This window comes from Sapajus apella, unplaced genomic scaffold, assembly GCF_009761245.1.
Source record: "Sapajus apella isolate SASKATOON/1434 unplaced genomic scaffold, GSC_monkey_1.0 scaffold58, whole genome shotgun sequence".
NCBI lineage: Eukaryota > Metazoa > Chordata > Mammalia > Primates > Cebidae > Sapajus > Sapajus apella.
The window spans coordinates 383,159-406,007 of record NW_022436998.1 but is presented as its reverse complement, the minus strand read 5'-3'; the positions used below and the strand labels follow the sequence as shown (position 1 = coordinate 406,007).

General features: G+C 45.0%; 1 protein-coding gene across 50 annotated transcripts in view; it reads right to left on the bottom strand.

Annotated features, from left to right (window-relative positions):
* The window catches only part of SORBS1 (sorbin and SH3 domain containing 1), a 253,867-nt gene that overhangs the window by 9,887 nt on the left and 221,131 nt on the right, over positions 1–22,849 (bottom strand). For 26 of the 50 annotated variants that reach the window (XM_032245434.1, XM_032245433.1, XM_032245439.1 and 23 more), the window contains 6 exons: positions 21,196–21,310; positions 20,917–21,042; positions 18,170–18,364; positions 15,893–16,648; positions 970–1,029; positions 188–378 (listed from right to left, as the gene is read on the bottom strand). In XM_032245434.1, the coding sequence (XP_032101325.1) occupies positions 188–378; positions 970–1,029; positions 15,893–16,648; positions 18,170–18,364; positions 20,917–21,042; positions 21,196–21,310 (1,443 nt within the window). The remainder of the gene's footprint in view (positions 1–187; positions 379–969; positions 1,030–15,892; positions 16,649–18,169; positions 18,365–20,916; positions 21,043–21,195; positions 21,311–22,849) is intronic. The other 24 variants (XM_032245475.1, XM_032245473.1, XM_032245474.1 and 21 more) reach the window with 4 other exon arrangements.

The window sequence follows — 22,849 nt, the reverse complement described above, 5'->3', positions numbered from 1 at the left end:
TTACCTGCCACCTGTTTTCACCTTGGCAGATGGGGAACATGGCCTTCATTAGAAATCCTCAGCAGAGAACACGGGAGTAATTCACTCATTCCCGCAAACCACTGCCGCACATTCAGCCAGTGACCCACTTTCTAAAACCAACAGTCCTCTGAGAACATGAGAGTCAAAGTTCACCAGGAATACTTACAAATCTTGTGAGGTTTGACTCCTGTCGGGGGTGACTCTTCGCTGCTGGGCTTGAGGTTGCTGAGAAATGATTAAAGATGATTTATTGTCAGAAGGGGATACCTTGTGATGAAAGTCAAGGGGATGAGAAACAGTGCTGCAGTAATGAACAGATTTTTCGGCAATGTTTATGATCTCATTGCAAACCGCTTCCTGTGAGGTGGCCCCGAGATATCCAGAAACCCCAATAAAACAGTCAACATGGGGACAAAAAAAAGAAAGAGAGGAAGAGATGTAACATTCCAGATGAAGCACATAAGTCCAGGGAGAAAACAGAGTTGAAGATCCAGGTTAAAAAAATAGATATTCCAGTAGTGGAGTGCAGGAGGGATCCAGGCGTAAGCATGGAAAAACAGGTAAGATACAGAAGAATTTGGAATTTAGTATAAATATTAAAAAAAAAAAAAAGAAGGCAGCAGCATACAAGCCTGTCATTAGTGAGTAACTGTTACAAATGTAATACTTTAGGGTAGAAATGCAAGTATGTATCCCCAATCATGCACTAATATATTAATTTAATCCCACATATAGGCAGAGTAGAAATATTGTCTCTACACTCCTCTGCTTTTTTCCAGGGGTTGGGGTAAGGGAATGGCCTAACATCTCGCTCTACTACAACAGCCACAGAATTCTTGTAAATAATGGTTCTGTGGGTTAACCAGGCATCACTCTAGTCTAGATTCTAGAAGGATCAGTAAGGATTCTCTTTAGAAAAGCTGCAGTCTTATTCAACAGGCATCTTACCACATAGCTCTTTTCAGATTCTGTGAGATCAGGTCCTGCTCTCAATGAATGATGAGAAAGCTGTGATCACCAAGCAAATTATAAGGGAGACATTTTAGCAGATGTCACATTGGAAAGGATTCAAAATAAAAGCATGAGCAAATCCACGTACCACACCATCACGCTTGGATGACACCGGATACTGGCGGCCTATGGCCACCAAGTCTCCACAACAACACGGTGGGTGCACAGAAGAAAATGCAAATGTAGAGTTAGAAGCAAGCATCCAGGAAATGAAATGGGAAATTGGAAACATGGCTGCAGTGAAGTGAGGATGAACACCACAGGGTCCCCAGATTGGTAGGAGACAGACACAGAAAGGCCGTCTTAGCCATGTCCCTCCACACACATTGGTCTTCTCACACTCAGCTAGTAAGCATCTAGGGGAGGCTGTTGAACCCAAAGCCAGCTTCAGTTATTTTATTGACTGGAAGCTCCTTCCAGCAGAGCAAGCTCATAGAACCATCAGGTCTGCTATATTTCAGAACTTATAAAAACTGAAACAGGGGATAACATTTTTGAAAACTTCCTTGGCAATATCTGAAGTATCAACCAAGACCATTCCCCTGGAAAATCTGCACATGACATACTCCAGTGAGGTATGAGATGAGTTCAGATAGCTTGTAGGACAGAACTTGCTTCCAGAAATAGGACTGTATGTGACCAAACTGTCACTCTTCACTTACCAACCCAGGTACCACGTGCTGACATAGAAACACAGATGCAAACATGGCCAAGCAGACCCGCCTTTTGAGTGGGGCTTCCACTGCAGGGGCCAAGCCTTCACTGGAAGAATGTTTGGAACTATGTCCCTCAGAGAGGATTCAATTCCAAGCTCTAGGAATTTTTTCTAAATAAATACTTTGAAGAGCCATCCTTGAAAAAAAATCTTCCAGGTAACAAGCAATAATAGCAACAGGCCAGCCCGGCATGGTGGCTAATGCCTGTAATCCCAGCACTTTGGGAGGTCAAGGCGGGAGGACTGCTTAAGCTTGGAAGTTGGAGACCAACCTGGGCAACATGGCAAAACCCCGTCTCTACAAAAAATACAAAAATTACCCAGGTGTGGCAGCATATACCTATAGTCCCAGCTCCTTGGGATCAACTGAGCCCAGGAGATTGAGGCTGCAGTGAGCCATGATTGCACCACTGCACTCCAGCCTGGGTGACAAAGCAAGACCCTGTCTCAGAGAAAAAAAAAAAAAAAAGTAGGCCACAGCTCCAGGGCCTTCTAGACAGGTAGTTAAAAATCTTTTGTGGGCCGGGCGCGGTGTCTCAAGCCTGTAATCCCAGCACTTTGGGAGGCCGAGGCGGGTGGATCACGAGGTCAAGAGATCGAGACCATCCTGGTCAACATGGTGAAACCCCATCTCTACTAAAAATACAAAAAATTAGCTGGGCATGGTGGTGAGTGCCTGTAATCCCCGCTACTCAGGAGGCTGAGGCAGGAGAATTGCCTGAACCCAGGAGGCGGAGGTTGCGGTGAGCCGAGATCGCGCCATCGCACTCCAGCCTGGGTAACATGAGTGAAACTCCGTCTCAAAAAAAAGAAATCTTTTGTGTATGCCCTACTGTTTCACAGAGAGACACAGACAGAGTGAGAGCCTCCCTTGAGGTTACACAGCAAGTTAGTGGTAGGTTTGTCTCCTGGTTTCATCTACTGTCCCACCTGACCTTGTCTTTCATCCTCAGACCATCTTCTACCTTATCAGTGTGCTCACTGAACTCATCTTCAGTGAGTCCCTCAGAAACCCTGGAGTCAGGCAGGACAGGGTTTATCTCTGCTTTCTTAAAAAACCCAGGAAGCTGATGCTCAGAGGGGTTTCGTGCATTCCTCAACATCACACAGCCAGTAAGAGGTAAAGTGGCTTGGCTGCTCTTTCCACTCCACCAGACCACCCCCTCCTGTTCATCTCTACTGTAAATGTCCTCATTCAATAGCACACCCTGCAGGACTAACTTCCATGGCAGGCATCTCCACAATACCCCAGTCCTTTTGGGAAGCCTCTTCAGGTTCTCCAAACCCCTTCTAAAGTGCAGTCACTCAAACCAGTCACCTTGTGCTCTGACAGGAGTGAAGGAAGAGACAGAACTAAAGGGGCCATGACATGCTTCTTCTACAATGACTCTGGATGTTAGGTCTTTGCCAGGTGACTGGAAGCTGACCTTCTGTGGCTCCACTCACCACCCACCCTCCACTCACTGCCTCTGGATTAAGGTGTCCATAACACAAAGGAAAGAAATGGACATTTCCAAGCACCTTCTATGCGGGCTTTCAGAAGAATGAAACTTATTCTGGGCACTTTGAGTGGGTGACAATGACATACAGATTTCAACTTGACAAAAGGGAGAACTTTTGAATAGTCCAGCAATACAAGGGGCTGCCTCAAGAGGAAATGAGTTGCCTGCCATGGCAGCTGTTTAACCTGAGGTTGCTGTGGACTATGACTAATTGGGATATTGTAGAGCCATGCTTCTTAAACTTTAATGTATGCAGCTATCATTTGGGATCCTGTTAAAATGTAGACTCTGACTTGATATACCTGGGCTATATTGTGAGATTCTGCATTTCTATTTGGTAGTGCAGACGCTGCTGGTTCACAGACCAACTTTAGGCAGCAAGGGTGCAGTGGACCTCAACTGCCCCACATTGAGATTCTTTGGTTACAGCATCCCAAGACCGGTGGTCTGGGTCACACCTCATGAAAACAAACGTACTCATAAAAAACAAAGTATTTCCAAATTCCATGGTGGCCTCATGACCTCAGGTCAAATGTGGTATAAAGAGAGGATGTAAACAATCTCCTGGCAAGATCTCCATAGCTTACGGTAACCTAGCATCTTTCAATCAACTTCATTCATCCCAAAGGAGTGACTGGAACCAATTGTCTAGCAAATAATTTGGTGCTGAAAATAGGATCAGTGAATCAGATATATTAAAAAGAACCTGATATTTTATAAGCAGATATAGGTCCATTACATATCTGACTTTTGTACTAAGCTTCTGACTTCAGGAGTGCAGAACAAGGAATTTAAGGCTCAGAGAAGTTCCAGCCCAGGCACCAATTTTTTTTTTTTTTTTTTTTTTTTTTTTTTTTATGAGAAGGAGTCCTGCTCTGTCACCCAGGCTGGAGTGCAGTAGCACAATCTAAGCTCACTGCAACCTCTGCTTTTCAGGTTCAAGCAATTCTCCTGCCTCAGCCTCCCAAGTAGCTGGGATTACAGGTACAGGCCACCACACCCAGCTAATATAGTTTTAGTAGAGACAGAGTTTTACCATGTTGGTCAGGCTGGTCTCAAACTCTTGCCCTCAAATGATCTGCCCACCTCGGCCTCCCAAAGTGCTGGGATTACAGGCATGAGCCACCACACTCAGCCCCACTTCTACACTCTCTTGTCCTTTCAGGAAGCATCTTCAAGTTCTCCAAACCCCTTCTAAACTGCAGTCACTCAAACCAGTCACCTTGGATTCTGACAGGAGTAAAGGAAGAAACAAAACTAAAGGGGCCATTTCATGCTTCTTCTACAATGTCTCAGAACGTCGGGCCTTTGCCAGGTGGCTGGGAGCTGACCTTGTGAGGTTTGTTGCACAAGGCAGTGTGAGAGCTGAGCCCTTTGATGTCTAATCTCCATATACCACCTGCCACCCACCTCTTGGGTCATGATTAGATTGCTTGTGTAACTATGATAGCAACACCCAATTTCTGTCTCATCTGAAAACAGGCACTAGCTATCATTCCCTTCTTGTATACTTTTAACTCAAGGTGTTCAAAGGCATTTCCTTATATAAAAGATATGGCATACAGAATAGTGTCTGATCATTAACCGTGAACTTCAGTACTGGAAAGGATGGGATACTGAGGCCCACCTTGTACCTTCCTTGGTCTCAGGCCATACCCAAAGCTAACGATCATCATCATCATAACTTTAACATCTGTATGGTACAAACAACCCCATTCCTGAGAGGTAGGGATGACTGGGTACCTCACTCAGGGTTTGTTGAATAAATGAAGGAAGAAGGCAAGATAAACATTTATTCTATTAGCTAAGACTCAATTTCTCTCTGTTTAGATTTAAGTGAAATAGCACATATAACTGAAATGTAAACCAGTTTTTTTCAGGGGATGAAGACATGGCATGGAAGTAGAACCTAAGTGGAAATGGAGACCATTACTGCCCATCACAAGAATCAGCCCTTCATTTTGAAGGCTGTTTACCCTAAGATTTTTTCCCCCTCTAGGTATTTTTTTTTCTTTTCCTGTCCCCATTTTCTAATCACTTCACAGCTTTATACGGTGCTTCTTCTGGACCTGTCCTGTCCAAGATGATAGCCAGTAGCCACAGCTGGCTGTTGGACACTTCAGATGTGGCAGATATGAAGTGAAATGTACTATACATTTCATATACACTATATCCAGTGTATATGAAAGTATACACTGGATTTCAAAAAATTAGTATAAAATAAAGAATGTAAAATATCAGTAATAATTTTTAGATATATTAGGTTATAATATATTAAAATTAATTTCAGTTGTTCCACTTTACTGTGTCTACTAGAACATTTTAAAATCACACATGTGGCTCACATTATATTTCTACTAGACAGTGCTGCTCTGAACCCTCCCCAGGTCCTTAGCATCTGCCCTTATTTAAGCCTAAGAGAAGATGCAAGTTCTAAATGAGGACTTCATCTAAGGTTAAGAATAAAGGGAATATTATCTCATGCTAAGGACATTTCCGACTCTGGTGACTCATTCCAGTTTTTCACGTGTTCACAAAAACAACCAGCCTAGTGCATGCCTGCATACACACACACACACACACACACACACATGCACACACACACACACATACACAAATATACACACACTGTACTCCCCTCCTTTCCACTGTTAATAGTAAGCAGGTGACAGTCCTTGATCCAGAAACTGCTTTCTTCCGTATTTGTACACAAGTCGCCTCTCCTGGCCTGGAGTGCTTGTTTCATCCTCCCCAAGTGGGTGACCCTGCATGTGTCCTTGCTATTGCCCTTCTACTTTCAGTTCACAGAAATCCCCGAGAAATCAGATCTTAGCCTCCCTGGAGCTGTTAATCCCTCTGGATCCACAGAACACCTGGCACTACCGCAGAGTTACTAAGCATCCTCTTCCAGCTTTGGGTGTGTGCCAAGCCCTTGTGGGCCCAAATAAATTGCATATAGGCTACAGAACAGCAGGAAGTCCTGAAGATGTGGACAGGACAGAGAAACTCAACTTCTCTATGGCCCCAAATCCCCTCTAGAAATAGCACAAGGCTCTGCTGCTCCCCTAACCTGCCTGAGTCTCACAGAGATGGGATTCCTCTAGTCGTCTCACACCCCAAGTCTTCTGAGACCCCACCCCACCTTTCTGGTGACCGACCATGACCTCCCAGCGGCACAGTGAGAAAATGTGGGTTCCAGGCCATGCCCTATACTAATTGATTACTTGTGAACAAAATGCTTAACTTCTTAGGACTTCAAGTTCTAAAATACATAAGAGGATTGGACATAATTTACATAAATGTCTTTTTTGGCTCTAATGCTCCATGACTGCAATGTGCCTGTCCTATGGGTTAAGAAGTAGAAGTGGGTACGGCTGACTTGGCTTAACGGAGGCAGCACTCTACTCATTGCTTACTGAAGACTGGGTGGGGGAAGGCTTTTGACTGCAGCTTCTAGATACAGATGTAGTGCTCACTTCTGGAATTATCCCAAGTGGTTGCCCCAGGATAGTGATAGAAGATTTGCACCTACTGATGGGCAAACTCTGCTAGAGGAGTAGAAAGTCCCGAACAATTCAGCCTCCTGGGTTTCAGCTCCAGGAAACCACCAGATCACCCTCAAAACAGCCTCTGATTCCACTGAGTTATGTTATTGAGTTTACTGAGAAAAAGATCACAGCTTAAATACAAAATTAATTATAAGCAACTAGTTCAATTGCTTATCACCTAGATTTTATCTCCTAGCAAATGACTCCCTAGACAACACATTAACTTTGTTGTAATTTGAATCTGATTACAATACTACACTTATTGCCTTCTCTTCGTAGAGTATCATAAAGTCTTCTCTTTCTTTCATAAAATACTAAGGGAAGTAATGGCAGATACATAGTCAAGTGTGAAGAAACCAAAGGCTTTCCAAGAATAGCGTACACCTTTATGCTGAAGGTAGAAGAGACTAATTTGTGGAAGCACAAATTCCAAATTTTCTAAATTCTAGATTTGTGTAACCCAAAGTACAATAATTTTTCCATTCTCTACTTTCTTCCCTTTTCCCCCCATTTTTCTTTCTTAGGTGGAACAGGGTAAGGTGGATAAAGTAAACTACTTTTGTTTCATTTCCCTGGTACCTCAACATCACATAAGTATCTATGGTCCCATTACATGCTCTGCGCTAGCTGCTTTCATCTCTATTATATTTCATTTAATTCTCAGAACTCAAGAAGGTGGTCAACATTTACCTCATTTTACAAATGAGAAAACTAAGACCTCATGTGTCTGAGTTGGGAATGTGAACAGTTAGTATTGGGACATCCATCTCTCAGACTCCAAGGTCTATGCATTCCACCATACTCCAACCTTTGAGGTTTGTGCTCTGCCAGAGGAAGGTATCAGAGGAGCTAGAAAGAGATGCTGACCAACAGGTCACCTTAATTTGTCCAATACCCTGTGGCTGGACTTTCTACTAACATGCATGCACCATTCTCCTTACACCTTTATAAGGGCAGACACTTTAGCTCTGGGTCTTATTTCCTTACCTTTTTTTTTTTTTTTGAGACAGGGTCTCACTCTCTCACTCTGTTGTCCAGACTAGAGTACAGTGGTGTGATCATGGCTCACTGTAGCCTTGACCTCCCAAACCCAAGCAATCTTCCCATCTCAGCTTCCCAAGTAGCTGGAACCACAGGCACTCGCCACCATGTCTAGCTGATGCTTTTATTTTTGTAGAGACATAGTCTCCTTATGCTGCCCAGGCTGGTCTCAAACTCCTGGGATCAAGAGATCCTCCTATGTTGGCCTCCAAAAGTGTTAGGATTATAGGTATGAGCCACTATGCCCAGCCAGTTCCCTACCATTAGTGTTGAGAGAATACCTGCTGCTTATTTTTGTAAGTACTGCAGCCAATGTCTCTCCCCACCCCGTAAGCTGTTAAACCCTTCTATTTAGAGATTTCCCTTCTGAGTGAGTCAAAGGAAGATGTTTCCTACATTTACTTGAGTATCTTAACATTTGAAATTTATTTTTTTTCTTGCTACATCACATGCTTCCTCTTCTATTTCTGACTGCCATCCTCAAGGCAGGACTATGCCTCTCTTCTTATCTTTCTGGGAACTCACCTAGTTTCCTTGTGTTGAGAAGTGTTCCCTCTGAAGTCACATCTTTCTGTCTTCAGTTGAGTCACGTTCCCTCCTCTCTTTTCTCTAAGTCTATAGTCTATTCTCATGCTTCTTAGACACAGGCTTTGAGGACACATAGCTTTCCTGTATACTGATATTTGATTAGCTTCCTTCCCTTTAGGAACCAAACTGACATCACAAAAGTTTGGTCACTTTCCTCAGGCTGTGGGTTTCTCATCTCACTGTGAAAGACGGTAGGTTCTTAACCTGGTGGTCTGTGGACTCTTGGAGAACTCACAGATGGACTCGGGTGAGGGCCTCTTGAAACGATGAAAACTGTGTCACTCTCTTCACCAAACTACTGGCCAAGAGTCCTCAGCTGACCTCAGATTCTCAAAGGTTCCATGATCCAGAAAAAGTTATCAGTGACTGGAGTAGAAGGTCTCTAAATATTCTTTTTAATTCAAAAATTTTAAGAGGTACTCTCACAAATTTTCAAAACTCTTAAAAACCAAGGCCGGATGCCAGTCAGCAAATAGTGCTTCTGTCATGGAGCAACTCAGTAAATATTTGATCGTGCAAATAAATGATGGGATTTTCAAGATGATCTTCCCTTCACTTTCTTTTTCTTTTTTTTAATGAAACAATCAGTTTGATCTATAACTGACTGTGAACAATGAATTGAGATAACTTACTACCTTTGGACCTGTCCCCCGCTTACTTTCCTTTTCTTTGTTTACCTTTTTTTTTTTTTTAAGACAGAGTCTCGCTTTGTCACCCAGGCTGGAGTGCAGTGGCATGATCCTGGCTCATTGCAACTTCCACGTCCTGGGTTTAAGCATGTCTTATGCCTCAGCTTCCTGGGTAGTTGGGATTACAGATGTGCACCACCACACCTGGCTAATTTTTCTATTTCTATTAGAGACAGGGTTTCACCATCTTGGCCAGGCTGGTCTCAAACTCCTGACCTCAAGTGATCTGCCCACCCTGGCCTCCCAAAGTCCTGGGATTGCAGGCATGAGCCACCACACCCAGCCTACTTTCTTGATTGTTCTAAATGTTATTGGCCAAAACTGTGCCCAAGAAAATCCAAGAACTTGGCTGATAATTCTGAATGCTTGGGCATTTTGTATGTGCATGTTTTTATCCAATAAGTTAAGTTGTCCATCAAAAAAAAAAAATTTAAAAGAAAAAACTTCAATTTTTCCACTGTGAAATTGTGAAGGTCTGTAAGTTGATAATAAACCCCAGACTTAAACTTTTGTGTGTGTTCTTCTTTCTCATTTCAACTGAAATTCATGCAGGATTTTCACCTAATCAGAGGATAGCAAGCCTAAAAAGAATGGCATTTCTCTTATCTGCATCTTTTGTTTATGGACAGAGACACTGTCAGAAAAGAGAATTGACTCAACCAAAGGTACTTGGCAAGCCAGTGGCAGAGCTGGAGCTAGAACTTGGAAACCGGACTCTCAATCTAGTGCTCTTCCCACCCCACCCTGATTTCCCTGAAGACCCTTGCATTCATTTCATTCACCCTCTTCCGCTGTTCAGAAAAAAAACGCACCTAAAAACATAAGCAACTGACCCAATGTGAAACCAGTTCAGGAGTGAAAAGTCAAACCATTTCAAAGGAAGTGTTCACATGTTTGCAGAGTTGAGGGAGGTGGGCAGGTGACTGATTCAAAGGGTCACCGTGACTCCTGACATAAGCTTCTCCAGAACCCCCCTCTTTCTATTCACCTGTGGACACCAGAAGCCTCACCCAAACCAGTGCAAGGTCTTTTAGGCTGACTGGCGGCACCATGGACACCATGGCAACCCCTGTGACCAGCATGTACACCTCTAGAGGGCCTCCAGGAATTAGAAAATCGGAAGTAACTGGAAGACCATGAAAAGAAGAAGAATGATTAACCTTGCAGTGCCTAATTAACTTGAGACATTCTCTAGTGTTCCGTATTCCTGCCTCAACTGATAAGGCAATTAGACTTTGTGAACTGACTTTGAACAACCTTGTGACTCCAGACCCTAAGACCCTCTCCCAGTTTGCAAAAACCACCCTCAACTGTAACTTCTGTAACTTTCCACTGCCTACCCCAAAGCTATAAAACCAGCTCCTATCCCACCGCCCTCTGCTGATTCTCTTTTCGGACTCAGCCCGCCCACACTGGGGTAAATAAACAGCCAATTGCTCACAAAAAGCCTGTTGGTGGGGAGGGGCTTCATTCAGAGCCCACGTTTTAACAAACAGGAATGCTTCATTCTCCATGTACACCTTTCATGGTCCTACCTCTGGGCCTTTGCTTGGGCTATCTGCCTTGACCCTCCTGCTGTACCCCTGTGGGAAAATCTTATTCTTTTTTTTTTTTTTTTTTTTTTTGAGATGGAGTTTCGCTCTTGTTACCCAGGCTGGAGTGCAATGGCGCGATCTCGGCTCACCGCAACCTCCGCCTCCTGGGTTCAGGCAATTCGCCTGCCTCAGCCTCCTGAGTAGCTGGGATTACAGGCACACACCACCATGCCCAGCTAATTTTTTGTATTTTTTTTAGTAGAGACGGGGTTTCACCATGTTGACCAGGATGGTCTCGATCTCTTGACCTCGTGATCCACCCGCCTCGGCCTCCCAAAGTGCTGGGATTACAGGCTTGAGCCACCGCGCCCGGCCGAAAATCTTATTCTTTAAGGCTCAAATTAAATGCTACTTTTTTGAGGAGAGCAAAATCACCATCTAGCAGGCAAAAATTCTTTATCTGAGAAGTTTAGAAGGGAGCAAAAACCACCTGGTGACCATCAAACAGGCTAAATTCCTTATCTGGGAAAATAAGAAGTAATTAGGCTTCCCTATCATTTAAAGCAGGCATCTGGCTCCAGATTTCTTTCCCCCCAATATTATAAGTAACTAGAATTTCTACACATCTCTGGAATGCCATGCCAAAACTCACTGGGCAACCCTTGCTGACATTAAGGCACCAAATCATCTACAGATGTAATCATTTATCATTAACTATGTGGCTAGTATGGTCCAAATTACCCTTAAGCTCTCGCCTAAAGGCCCCCAAAGAAAATCCACCACAGTGTGCTTGGTCCTTTCTCACTGACTGCCGCGCTGCATCCTTTTTCAGTGTTCTTTCTTTCTAATAAACTTTCCTTCTTCAAACCTATATTGTTATCAGTCAGTTCTTCTTACCAGCACTCAAGTCAACCACCTCCCGATGCTGGGGCTCTGACACCCTGCCCAGCAATTTTTTCCTGAAGTCTCCAGGTAACCACCCTCCTCCCCAGTTGCTTATTATTTCTCCCCATCTTGAACTTCCAGAGTGTATGTTTGTGACTGTCTTTCCTTATTTGCATTATAATTCTTTGTGAACAGGTCTTACTCCCCCAGTGGAGGTCCTAAAATCCTTTAGTTGGGGTCAGTCATTATTTGTCTTTTCTTTTTTTGAGACGGGGTCTTGCTCTATCACCCAGGCTGGAGTGCAGTGGTCCTATCTCTGCTCACTGCAATCTCCACTTCCTGGGTTTAAGTGATTCTCCCACTTCAGCCTCCCAAGTAGCTAGGATTACAGGTGTGCACCACCACACCCAGCTGATTTTTGTATTTTTTGAATAGGTGGAGTTTTGCCATGCTGGCCAGGCTGGCCTCAGACTCCTGACCTCAAGTGACACATCTGCCTTAGCCTCCCAAAGTGCTGGGATTACAGGTGTAAGCCACCGTGTCTGGTCTGTGTTTTTTTGTTCATTCGGCAAATATTCACTGAGTGCCTTCCATATATCAGGTATCATGGTCCCACCCTTGGAGCACTGATACTCTACAGGAACACAGGCAAGCAAAGGGGGCAGAGAGAGGCTCACCCAGACCACCGCAGGGGCTGTGGCAGCACAAAGTCAGAGCACTGAATCCAGTCATGCAGGGGAAGGGGAGGCTGTCAGGAAAGGCATTAAATGAAATCAGAATATTTTACTTCAAAATATATTTCTTTGACATATTTTGAGATGGCTGTCAGAGAGCCAGCAAAAAGAGGTAGCTCTGCAAAGCTGCCTTTCATGCAGGAGACTTGTATTTGTAGAGGAAAATACAAATACAAATCCTGGCTGCATCAGTGCACCAATGCAGCCAGGATTTTTCTGAGGCTTTCCTTTGTCTAGATCTAGAAAAGATTAACTGACAGTCTGACACCTTTAAAGGCCAAAAAGAAACATTTACTATCTATTCTCTCTGAGGCTGCTACCTGTGAGCTTTCATCTACATAACCCCCTTTGCCAGCCAAGCCTTCACTTTTCTCCTCCCATAACCTGTCTTGCTGCTTAAATCTGATTTACCGCCATAACCTGTCTTTTGCCATCCTCTGAGCCCCCATTCTTCCTGTAGCCTCAAGATGGTATAAGCTTCTGCACCCCATTGGGTGGTTGGGTCTTCATTCTGAAGGATCCCATTTCACATAAAACTATTATCAAATAAATCTGTATGCCTTTTCTTCTATTAATTTGCTTCTTGGCCGAGCATGGTGCCTCACACCTGTAATCCCAGGAGGCCAAGGTAGGCGGATCACTTGAGGTCAGGAGTTTGAGACCAGCCTGGCCAACATGATGAAACCCTGTCTCTACCAAACAATACAAAAATTACCTGGGCATGGTGGTATGTGCCTGTAGTCCCAGCTACTCGTGGAGGCTGAGGTGAGAGGACTCTTGAACCTGGGGGTGGAGGTTGCAGTGAGATCATGCCACTGCACTCCAGCCTGGGTGACAGAGTGAAACCCCATCTCAAAAAAAAGAAAGAAAAGAAAAGAAAAAAAATTTTGCTTTTTTAGGGAAAACTTCAAAGGACAAAAGGAAAACTTTCCCTTGGCCCCAACAGCTTCCTAGAAGTTACATCTAAATGGAAGCCTTGATTTTGTTCACCCCTCTCTATCTCTTGCAGCAAAGTGCATGGAACATCCTAAATGCTTGAAAGAGTAAATGATCATAACATTTCAGAATATCTTTTCATTTAAGGTTCTCAGGTAAAATTCCCTCTCATTATTGGTTAATTCTCAACCTACCACCCCAATACCTACAATGAAAGTGAACTTTTAGTTCAGTAAGGAAAACAATGGCTGACAATTTTCTTGATACACGAACTGGTCTGGAATGCATTTTTCCAAATAAGCAACACAGACTGTGGTCACGTCATCCTGATGGGGCTGCCAGAGAACAGTTGTCATACAAGTCCTTTCCATTTTTAGCATGTCTGTCACCCAAAGGGGGCCCAAGACACAGCAGCCCCTTCTGAAGGACCCCGTTTCCAGAGCTGTCAACTCCTGCTCCAGCCACAGGAGGGGAAAGTGAGGGGGCTAAAGGGGAGGTGTGGGCAGCGGCCCTTTTCACACCAACGCCAGCTCTCAAGGGGGAGCGAGCCCCAGGCCACAGCCTGGGCACACCCATAGAGAAGGGGCTTGTGCCAGGAGGCCAGGAGGAAGGGAGGGGACAGGAAGCGGTACACTTGGGGTCTGGAGACCCACCAAGAAAGGAACACCAAGTTTCAACAACTCTGGCTTTCCAATCAACATAATCTTCAGTATTGCCAGCTACTCCACTCCTATCCTGCCTTAGGAAGCAGGAAGCATATACCCCTAACCTTACCCGGAGGTCCGGCACCGTGCGCACTTCCTGTACACACGGGATGCTGGAATTGGGCCGGGATGATGACTCACCACTGACGATAAGGAGGTCCCTGGGAGCGCTGGGTTGACTTAGAGCGTTTATAGAATTGTTCCTGTGTCAGAGACGTTTAATACTTTTCCATTAGCCACTTCACCACCTCTTCCATTTATTCCTCAACCTGTTTCAGGGCCAGGAAAAGCCTTTGCCAGGTATTGCTGCTTTCCTGCGGGCCCACATAGCAGCAGGAGACCTTACATATGGAGCCTTGGCACATGCCAAGCAACACCTTCCATTAATTACCTCACTGAATCCTTATGACTACCCTACCAGGGACCGGCTGCTTCCACTCCTGCTTCGCATGTTAGAGGTTAAGTGGCTTTCTAGCAAAAGGCTAAGCCTGATTTCTTATAAACTGCCCCATTGCTGGCTCACCCTGAGTGATCCCCACTCCTGATGTGTTGGCCCATGGGCCCACATGTGCTTGGCTGGAGCTGGAGGTCTGGCCTAGTGTGTCTCAGGCCTCTGTGCTCCTGGGTCCTCTGAGCATGTCTCTATTATTGCCCTGGTGATATTGCTGTGTTTGCTAGGCTCCTCATTGTTTTGAGGAGCCTTGAACTTAGGCTCCCCAAGAGGAGAGACCAATGACCCTTGTATTCTGCCCAGAGGCTGGTAACTGCAGGCCGTATTGATAGACTGAATAACTACAGCCTCAAAGGGAAACTGAAGTTGCAAGCCTAAGGGTAAAGCACTATTTACTGTAGATATTATACATACTAGATACTTAATAAATGGCTTGGAGACATCTTCAGGAACTCAATTTGGGTCTAAGGAGGTTCTAAGAATACTCCCAGTTCTAGAAGCAGTTCTAGATCACCCAAGATAGTCGCTCTGTAGCTTCCATTTATGAAGTGCTGATCATGTTCCCAGGATCATAAGCCCTTATACTAGGTCTTTCACACACATTATTTCAAAGAATCTTCTCAACCACTCTTTGAGGTAGATGCTTATCACCTCCATTTTACAGATGAGGAAACTGAGTCACAGAAAGGGGAAGTAGCCCCCAAGTCACTATACAGTAAGAGGTGAAGCTGGCATCCAAAAACTTTTCCTGGCTGCTTTGGAGAAAGCGCCCAAAATCTTTGACTTTCGCAGTAGTAAACAGCATAGCCAAAATCAGAACTGTGATTTATTTAATTGCTAGGTTCATTTCTCCAAAAAAAATTTCAGGCCTCAAAACACCCAAGGCTACCTTTGTCCAAATGCTGAAATCTTTGTAGCTGACACAGAGATAAGATGGGACACTCACCCAAAACCCTGGGGTGCCTATTCAATGATACCCCACATCATCAGGGCCCCAGGAGACCTGCATTCTCTTCTCCAGAACCAAAATGCCTTTGTTTCATGGCAAACAAAGGCCCTGCATTCCCACACAAACACAAGACAGGACAAAGACCTGACAGAACCGAGCACTAGCAGAGCACCATGAGTTATGGAAACAAAGTGCATCTTACATAAAACCAAACCACACCACACCACACCGAAGCCTGGTGTTCTCAGCTGTGTTAGTCAAAGCAAACCGAGCTCATCTCCAAGGCATACATGGGACGAGAGGCAGGCCAGGAGGCATCCAAAGTAGAGATAACTTCCCAATGACCTCAAGTGGCCAGATATAGCCTGTCCTTTTCCTCCAACTGTATCCAGTCCTGGCACCTGAATTCACGTCCCCCCCTCCCCGGCCCCCCATTCCCTCTGGAGCCATCTCTTTGCTCCTGAGGCAAGCAAATGGTCTCACCAGCATTCACTTGGCCTCCGTAGATGGACCAGGGGCGAGACGTGCAGCCCACCCTGCCAAGTGAGACGCCAAGTGCACACGCAGCATGCTGCAGTCCTACCTGGCTCCCACCTCTGCGAGCAGCTTTCCTCCCCGCCTGCTCGCCACCTCTATGCCGCTCTGTCTGCTCAGCCTCACTTCCTGGAAAAGCGCTACCCAGGGGCTTGCCGGGCCGGCTCTCCTCAGGGGTGTTGAGATCTGAGAGTCTCTGTTCAGTACTCAGGCACCTGACCACGTCTGAAGGCTTCAAGCAGCTCTTCTTAGAGATCTTGGGTCCACCAGGGCCTCTCTCGCCTGCCTCCCTCTCTGCTTTCCTCTCATATCGTCCGCTCTCTTCGCGCCACGGCTGCCTGTTGCTCTGGCTGCTAAAGGCATCACTAAGCTGGGAGATGACACTATCAGAGCTCCCCAGCGGCGGCTGCTGCGAGAAGCTATCTTGGTGGACGCCACCGTCTCCATTGATGTGAAGGGAGGCCTGGGAACTGGGTGCTAGGGAGTAGGTTCTGTGCAGTGAAGGTAGGGCCAGTGGAGAAGCTACTGATCGTGGGGTGGGACGATCAGACCAACTCAAATGCGGGAGGCTGAGAGACAGGGAGGGACTGGCCCTCGGGGACAAGGCGAGGTGGTCAGTGTTATAGACAGAAGTCTCTGGCAGAGGAGGCAAGGGTGGGGTCAGGGCCAGAGAACGCCTGCCTGGGACCCCCACAGTCAGTGAGATCCACTCAGAGGTGACGGCGTGCATCTCAGGGGACAGGGCTCGGCGGGAGTGGGGCAGAGATGAGGGGGCTGGCGTGATGAGCTTGCTGTGACTGGAAAACTTAAAAAGAAGAAGAGAGAGAGGAAAACAAAAGAAAGAAGCAAAAGGTACATGTGTCAGCATAAAGGAAAAAGAAGGAAAATAACACCAGGGGTATATAAAGAGGAATGAAATGGAGAGGATGAGCAGGACACTCTGGTGTCCAAAAAGGAAATCCTTAGGTTACATCTGGGGAGAAACCGGGATGTGGGTGAGTGTGCATGTCAGCACATGTGAGCGTGAGCCTCATGTGTACAGGCAGGGGGTGGAGGAAGCAGCAAGAGGTGTGGAGATGGAGAGAGGTCCCGTCAGAGTAACAACGGATGAGGCCAGCCTGCTTTGCAGAATCAGATTTTCAAAGGGACACACTGGATGCTCTCCACCCCAGCCTGCCCCGCCCCTGTGCACCAGATCGCTGACCCAGAACCATGGGGAAAGGTGGCCCAGCACTCCCGTGGCCCTTCCCTGGGGTTTTATTTTTCTCTGGGAGCTCAGCAGAGTCTTCCAGAGAGGGGTATGGGTAGTGTAGTGGTTTTGTTTTACAATCACTCTTGGCCACAGTCAAGTAAGAATGTAGTTGAGCTCTCTGCATCCTTACAAAGCAGAATGTCGCTCCAGTCACACTCCCTGTCCTATAAGACAACAGGATGTGGCTGTCACTGTGCAGGAAGCCCTGCGTCAGCCCATTTAATGCTTTTTGCCAAGAACCCTCTACTGGGGTCAGTGATGAGCAGGTGGGAGAGAAGGAAACGATTAGAGGACCAGACAAGAGGCAGCATCTCAGGGTCACCCTGGACCCCCGGGTCCTACTCTTGTTCCTCTGCAGACCTCCTAACAACTCACATGGTGGTTTGGCTGGGCTCTTTCACAGGATGTCACCCCACCATGTCACCCTGAACGCAAGGCTCAGACATTTTTTTGGCTTTGAGAAAATGGGGATTCGTTTGGAATAATTTATATTTCTAAACAAGTTTGTTTATAATTAATGTTTTGGAAAGCCAACATCTTATTATGCTTATAAACCTACATCCTTTCAGCCCACTGAGACTGAGATGCTTTAAGTTACTTGTTCCAGTCACCTGGCTCCAGTGAATGCAAAAAATACCTTGGATCTGGTCTAGGCGGCTGACGAGGAGAACCTGGAAGCCTCTCTTTCAGCCTTTGTCTTCTGCAGGCCAACTTTGGCCAAGATGACTGAGGACCATGCTGGACCATGGGATTTATGACACAGTGGGGGTACCCACACCAACAACTTACCCAGGAGGGACCAACTGATAAAGGCTCTTGTTCCCTAGTCACCTTATCCCCTGAGCAATTACCTGAAGCTCTTCTTTTCCCCGAGATAACATTTCTTCAACCAAGCACTGGAAAATGTCATTTGTATGCACGAAGACAAGGTCCAGTGTACAGTCTGCTTTTCTGCAGACGGTTTTTAATTGCAGCACTCAAAAACCACCCCAGAGAGGTCGTGTGCCATCAGCACTGTTGACTATGAAAACTCACATGCTGAGTATGAAAACCAGTGACAAGAAGCTTAGATACCTGTGGGCTCGCAGTGGCACTGCGACTTGGGGAGGAGGAGAAAGGCAGGTCCACATAATCCACGGGGTTTTTCACCAGTGGCCGCTTGATCACATCCACGTAGGTGATGGGGAAGATGCCTTGTCGGGATGTCCCTGGGATCCTCCCTTCATACCAGTTCTCATCTACCTGCCGGAGCAGTGTAATCCTCTCACCCTGGAAGACACAGCAAAGCAAGGGTCCTTGTCCTAGTATGCCTCTGCATGCCTAGGGCCTCTGCCTGCACACTTCAACATCCGGCATTATCACATCCTTTGCTCAGGGAAAACCTTCCCTGATGCACCTGGAGGGAATGAACACCACTGGGATGAGGATGCTAATGGCAGTGGAGCTACCTTGATGTGGGAAAGTTCGGCTTGGTTCTTTAAGTATTTTAGTAAAGGACAAGATCAGATTCTTGCCCCTAAGCCAGAGAGCAAATGTAGTGTTACTGACTCATCTAATGTGAAACAGAGAGATCCAATCTTCATCTCTAAGGCAAAGATTTTGGCGGGTTTCTCTTTTTTCTTTCTTTTGTAGCACGATAGCTTTTAATGTATCATTATAGAAAAATCAGAACACAAATAAACATAAAGCAGAAAACAATCATCACCCATCACATTGTCACTTGGGGATAAACACTGTTAATATTTGGCATATGGACTCCCCAGAGTTACTTCTATGCATGTGAATTAAACAAGCACATATTTTTTCTTATGAAAATTGAGTATGGGTGGGGGGCCAGGGGAGGGATAGCAGGGGGTGGGGGGACTGGGGAGAGATAACATTAGGAGAAATACCGAATGTAGGTGACGGGGGGGATGGAGGCAGCAAACCACCATGGCATGTGTATACCTATGTAACAATCCTGCAAGACATGGCACATGTACCCCAGAACTTAAAGTAAAGTAAAATAAAATAAAATAAAAAGAAAATTAAGTATGAACTGTATTTCCCTTTTCCAACTTGCTTTTTTAAAAACACTTAATAGCACATAGTAAACTTTCTTTATCAAGAAATACAATTCTACACTTTTAATGGCTTTGCATAGCTTAATGGACCACTGCAGGGTATTCTGTTGCACACACATATAATGATTTAATTACTGATCCCCTGCTGTTTGGCAACTGGGTTGCTTCCAGTGTTATATAAGATGGCCCATCTTTTTCTAACACATGTGCTCACTTCCCTCAATCCTCAATAAAATCAGTAACTTAATAACTTTAGCAAGCCAGAAAATTTTGCCACGTAGAGTGTTTGGATTCTGAGAAGAAGAACTTCTCTGCAGAATGTAATTGTGTTCTGAATAAGCATGATGATGATGATGATGATGATGATGATGGTACTGGCATCTCCTGTCTACTAAGCACAAACCAGATGCCATATGTCATGCTGGGGGCTTCACATATGCTGTTTCGCCTAAGTCTCTTACAACCACCTAGGAGAGAGCCATTTATCTTCATTTTTTTCTGTAAGAAAATGGTGGCAACCAGGTGTGGTGGCTTACACCTGTAATCTCAGAACTTTCAGAGGCCTAGGCAGGTGGATCAAAAGGTCAGGAGTTCAAGACCAGCCTGGCCAATATAGTGAAACCCCATCTCTACTAAAAATACAAAAATTAGCTGGGCATGGTGGCATATGCCTGTAATCCCAGCTACTCGGGGGGTTGGTTGAGGCAGGAGAATTGCCTGAACCTGGGAGGTGGAGGTTGCAGTGAGCCAAGATCGAGCCCCTGTACTCCAGCTTGGGGTAAAGTAAGAGAGTTTGATTCCGTCTCAAAAAAAAAAAAAAAAAAAAAAGAAGAAGAAAAGAAAAAAGAAAATGGTGGCTTGGAAAAAGTATTTAACTCCCACAGTCTGCATAGTTGATAACCTGTGCCTTTTGGGTTCAAAGCTTTTCAAACTTCTGGTATCGATGGAGTTGTTTTTTCCACTAGGTCACATCAATATATTGTCAAACCCCGTTGCCAACACAGTGCATTTTCACATCATCAGTTGCTCACTGAGTGTTGGTTGAAAACAGTTTATAAAAGATGTCTAAGACTCCAGAAATACTATCTTTAATCAGTGAGCTCAATGTAGTTAAACCCTGACATTAGCCTAGGGTTTATTTAAAAAATACCTTACCTCAGAAAATTCGCCAGTTGCCCTTAATGCAATTCTTTTTTTTTTCTTCAGCAGAGATGGGGTCTTGCTATGTTGCTCAGGCCGGTCTTGAACCTCTGGCATTAAGTGAGCCCCCTGCCTTGGTTTCCCAAAGTGCTGGGATTACAGGCCTTAATGCAATTTTTTTTTTTTTTTTTTTTTGAGACAGAGTTTCGCCCTGTCACCCAGGATGGAGTGCAGTGGTGCAATCTCAGCTTGCTGCAACCTCTGCCTCCCAGGTTCAAGTGATTCTCCTGTCTCAGCTTCCTGAGTAGCTGGGATTAGTGCCCACCACCATGCCCTGCTAATTTTTGTATTTTTAATAGATACGGGGTTTAACTATGTTGGCTAGGCTGGTCTCAAACTCCTGACCTCAAGTGATCCATCCACCTTTGCCTCCCAAAGTGCTAGGATTACAGGCGTGAGCTGTCACACCCAGCCCTTAATGCAACTATTGATTGCCATACTTCTCTTAAGGGTACAGCCAGCACCCCCAGACTGGCATGTGATAGCAACGCCATACTTCCCCACGTAGCAGTGCCATCCAGGAGAGCCCCAAAGCAAGGTATGAGAAGGGCAGCTTACCTTTCTGAAAGACATTTCTACTTGTGTATCACCATTAAAGTTGAACTTAGCAATAGCTTCTCCATATTCCAAAACCTGCACTGGTGTCAACTTTTTGGGCTGAGCCTTCTCAGCAGGAGGAAGAAGCTGAGAAAGGGAAAGAGGTCAAAGAGAACAAGGGAAGAGAAGAAAGCAGGGAAACAAGAGGAAAAGGAGGAAACAAAACACAAGCATTTGGTAAATAAATGGTGCTTTGGACATGGTCAGGCTTTTCCTTAAAAAGAAAAGGGGCTGCAGTACCTCAATGTAGGTGCGTGGGAAGATTCCCACCCGGCCATGGTGTTCTCCTTCATACCAGTTCTGATCAATTTGCTTATAAATGTAAACAATATCTCCCTTCTGCAGAGGAAGCTCCCTGTCGACAGAGGTCAATGGCATTTTAGCGGATGTTTCAATATGTGTAAGATTAAGACACTTCAGTTTTGTAGCAAAAGGAGACATTTAAGTGGGGTCAAAAGGGACAAATTCCAGAGAGGGGGCTCCATATTTGGAAGTAAAAACCCCGCTATTCAGGAAATTACATCACATTTGGCATTTTTCCAGTCTTTTGCAGGATGGATGTTAACATTCAAATTGACTAGCCCTTGAAAGTGCTCAGAGGCCTTATTAATTTGTTGTGGTTTTCTAAATGCATTTTTTGTGAATGCTCTGTTATGCTCAGAATATTTACGCAACACAAAGCAATGCACCCAACTGCCTTAACCGATGTTTGTTAAATGAAGAAACATGTCTCCTTCAGGATACCTTCATGATCCTTGTCTGTGCAAGGCATGCCTTCGTTGCTTTAAACTGCCCTCAAATTATTTGTGATATACTGATATCCTTCTATCATTCCATCTATTTCCCATTTGCCCACTCATCCATTTTACCATCCGTCTTTGTATCATCATGCAGTAGAAAGGTTCTGAAGTTAGGCAGATCTGGTCCAAAAGCCAATTCTGTAATTTACTAGCTCTGGGACCTTGGACACAATACTTAATCTGAGACACTGTTTCTTTAACTGAACTTGGGAGCTAACTCAGAGTTGCTGGAGAATGCTTTGACAATTTAAAAATAAACACCTAGGATGGTGCCTGTTGTACAGGTAGGTAACACTCAATAAATGTTAATTCTATTGCCCTTTTTTTCTTTTATTTTTTTTTTGAGTCAGGGTCTCACTCTGCTGCTCAGGCTAGAGTACAAGTAGCATGATCACAGCTCACTGAAGCCTCAACCTCCTGGTGCAAGTGATCCTCCTACCTCAACCTCCCAAGTAGCTGGGACTACAGGCATGTGCCACCATGTCTGGCCAATTGTTATTTTATTTTTATTTTTTTGTAGAGATGGGGTTTCGCCATGTTGCCCAAGCTGGTCTTGAACTCCTGGTCTCAAGTGATCCTCCTGCCTCAGCCTCCTAAAGTGTTGAGATTACAGGCATGTAGCCACTGCACCCAGCCTAATTCCTTTGCTTTTTAACATAGAGTAAGGATCTTGGAAAGAAAAGTAGATTTTCCTTCAAATGCTCTTTGTGTTCCTTTTCAACTTTTCCATATCCATTCCTTTGCTTGCCTCAATAATTATGTATATATATACATATATGTGTGTATGTATATATATATATATATATATATATATATACACACACACATATATATATTTATTTATTTATTTTATTTATTTATTTATTTATTTTTTTGAGATGAAGTCTTTACTCTGTCACCCAGGTTGAAGTGCAGTGGTGCGAACTTGGCTCACTGCAACCTCCGCCTCCCGGATTCAAGTGATTCTCCTGCCTCAGCCTCCCGAGTAGCTGGGACTACAGGCGTGCACCACCATACACAGCTAATTATCGTACATTTTAGTAAAGATGGGTTTTCATCTTATTGGTCAGGCTGGTCTTGAACTCCTGACCTCG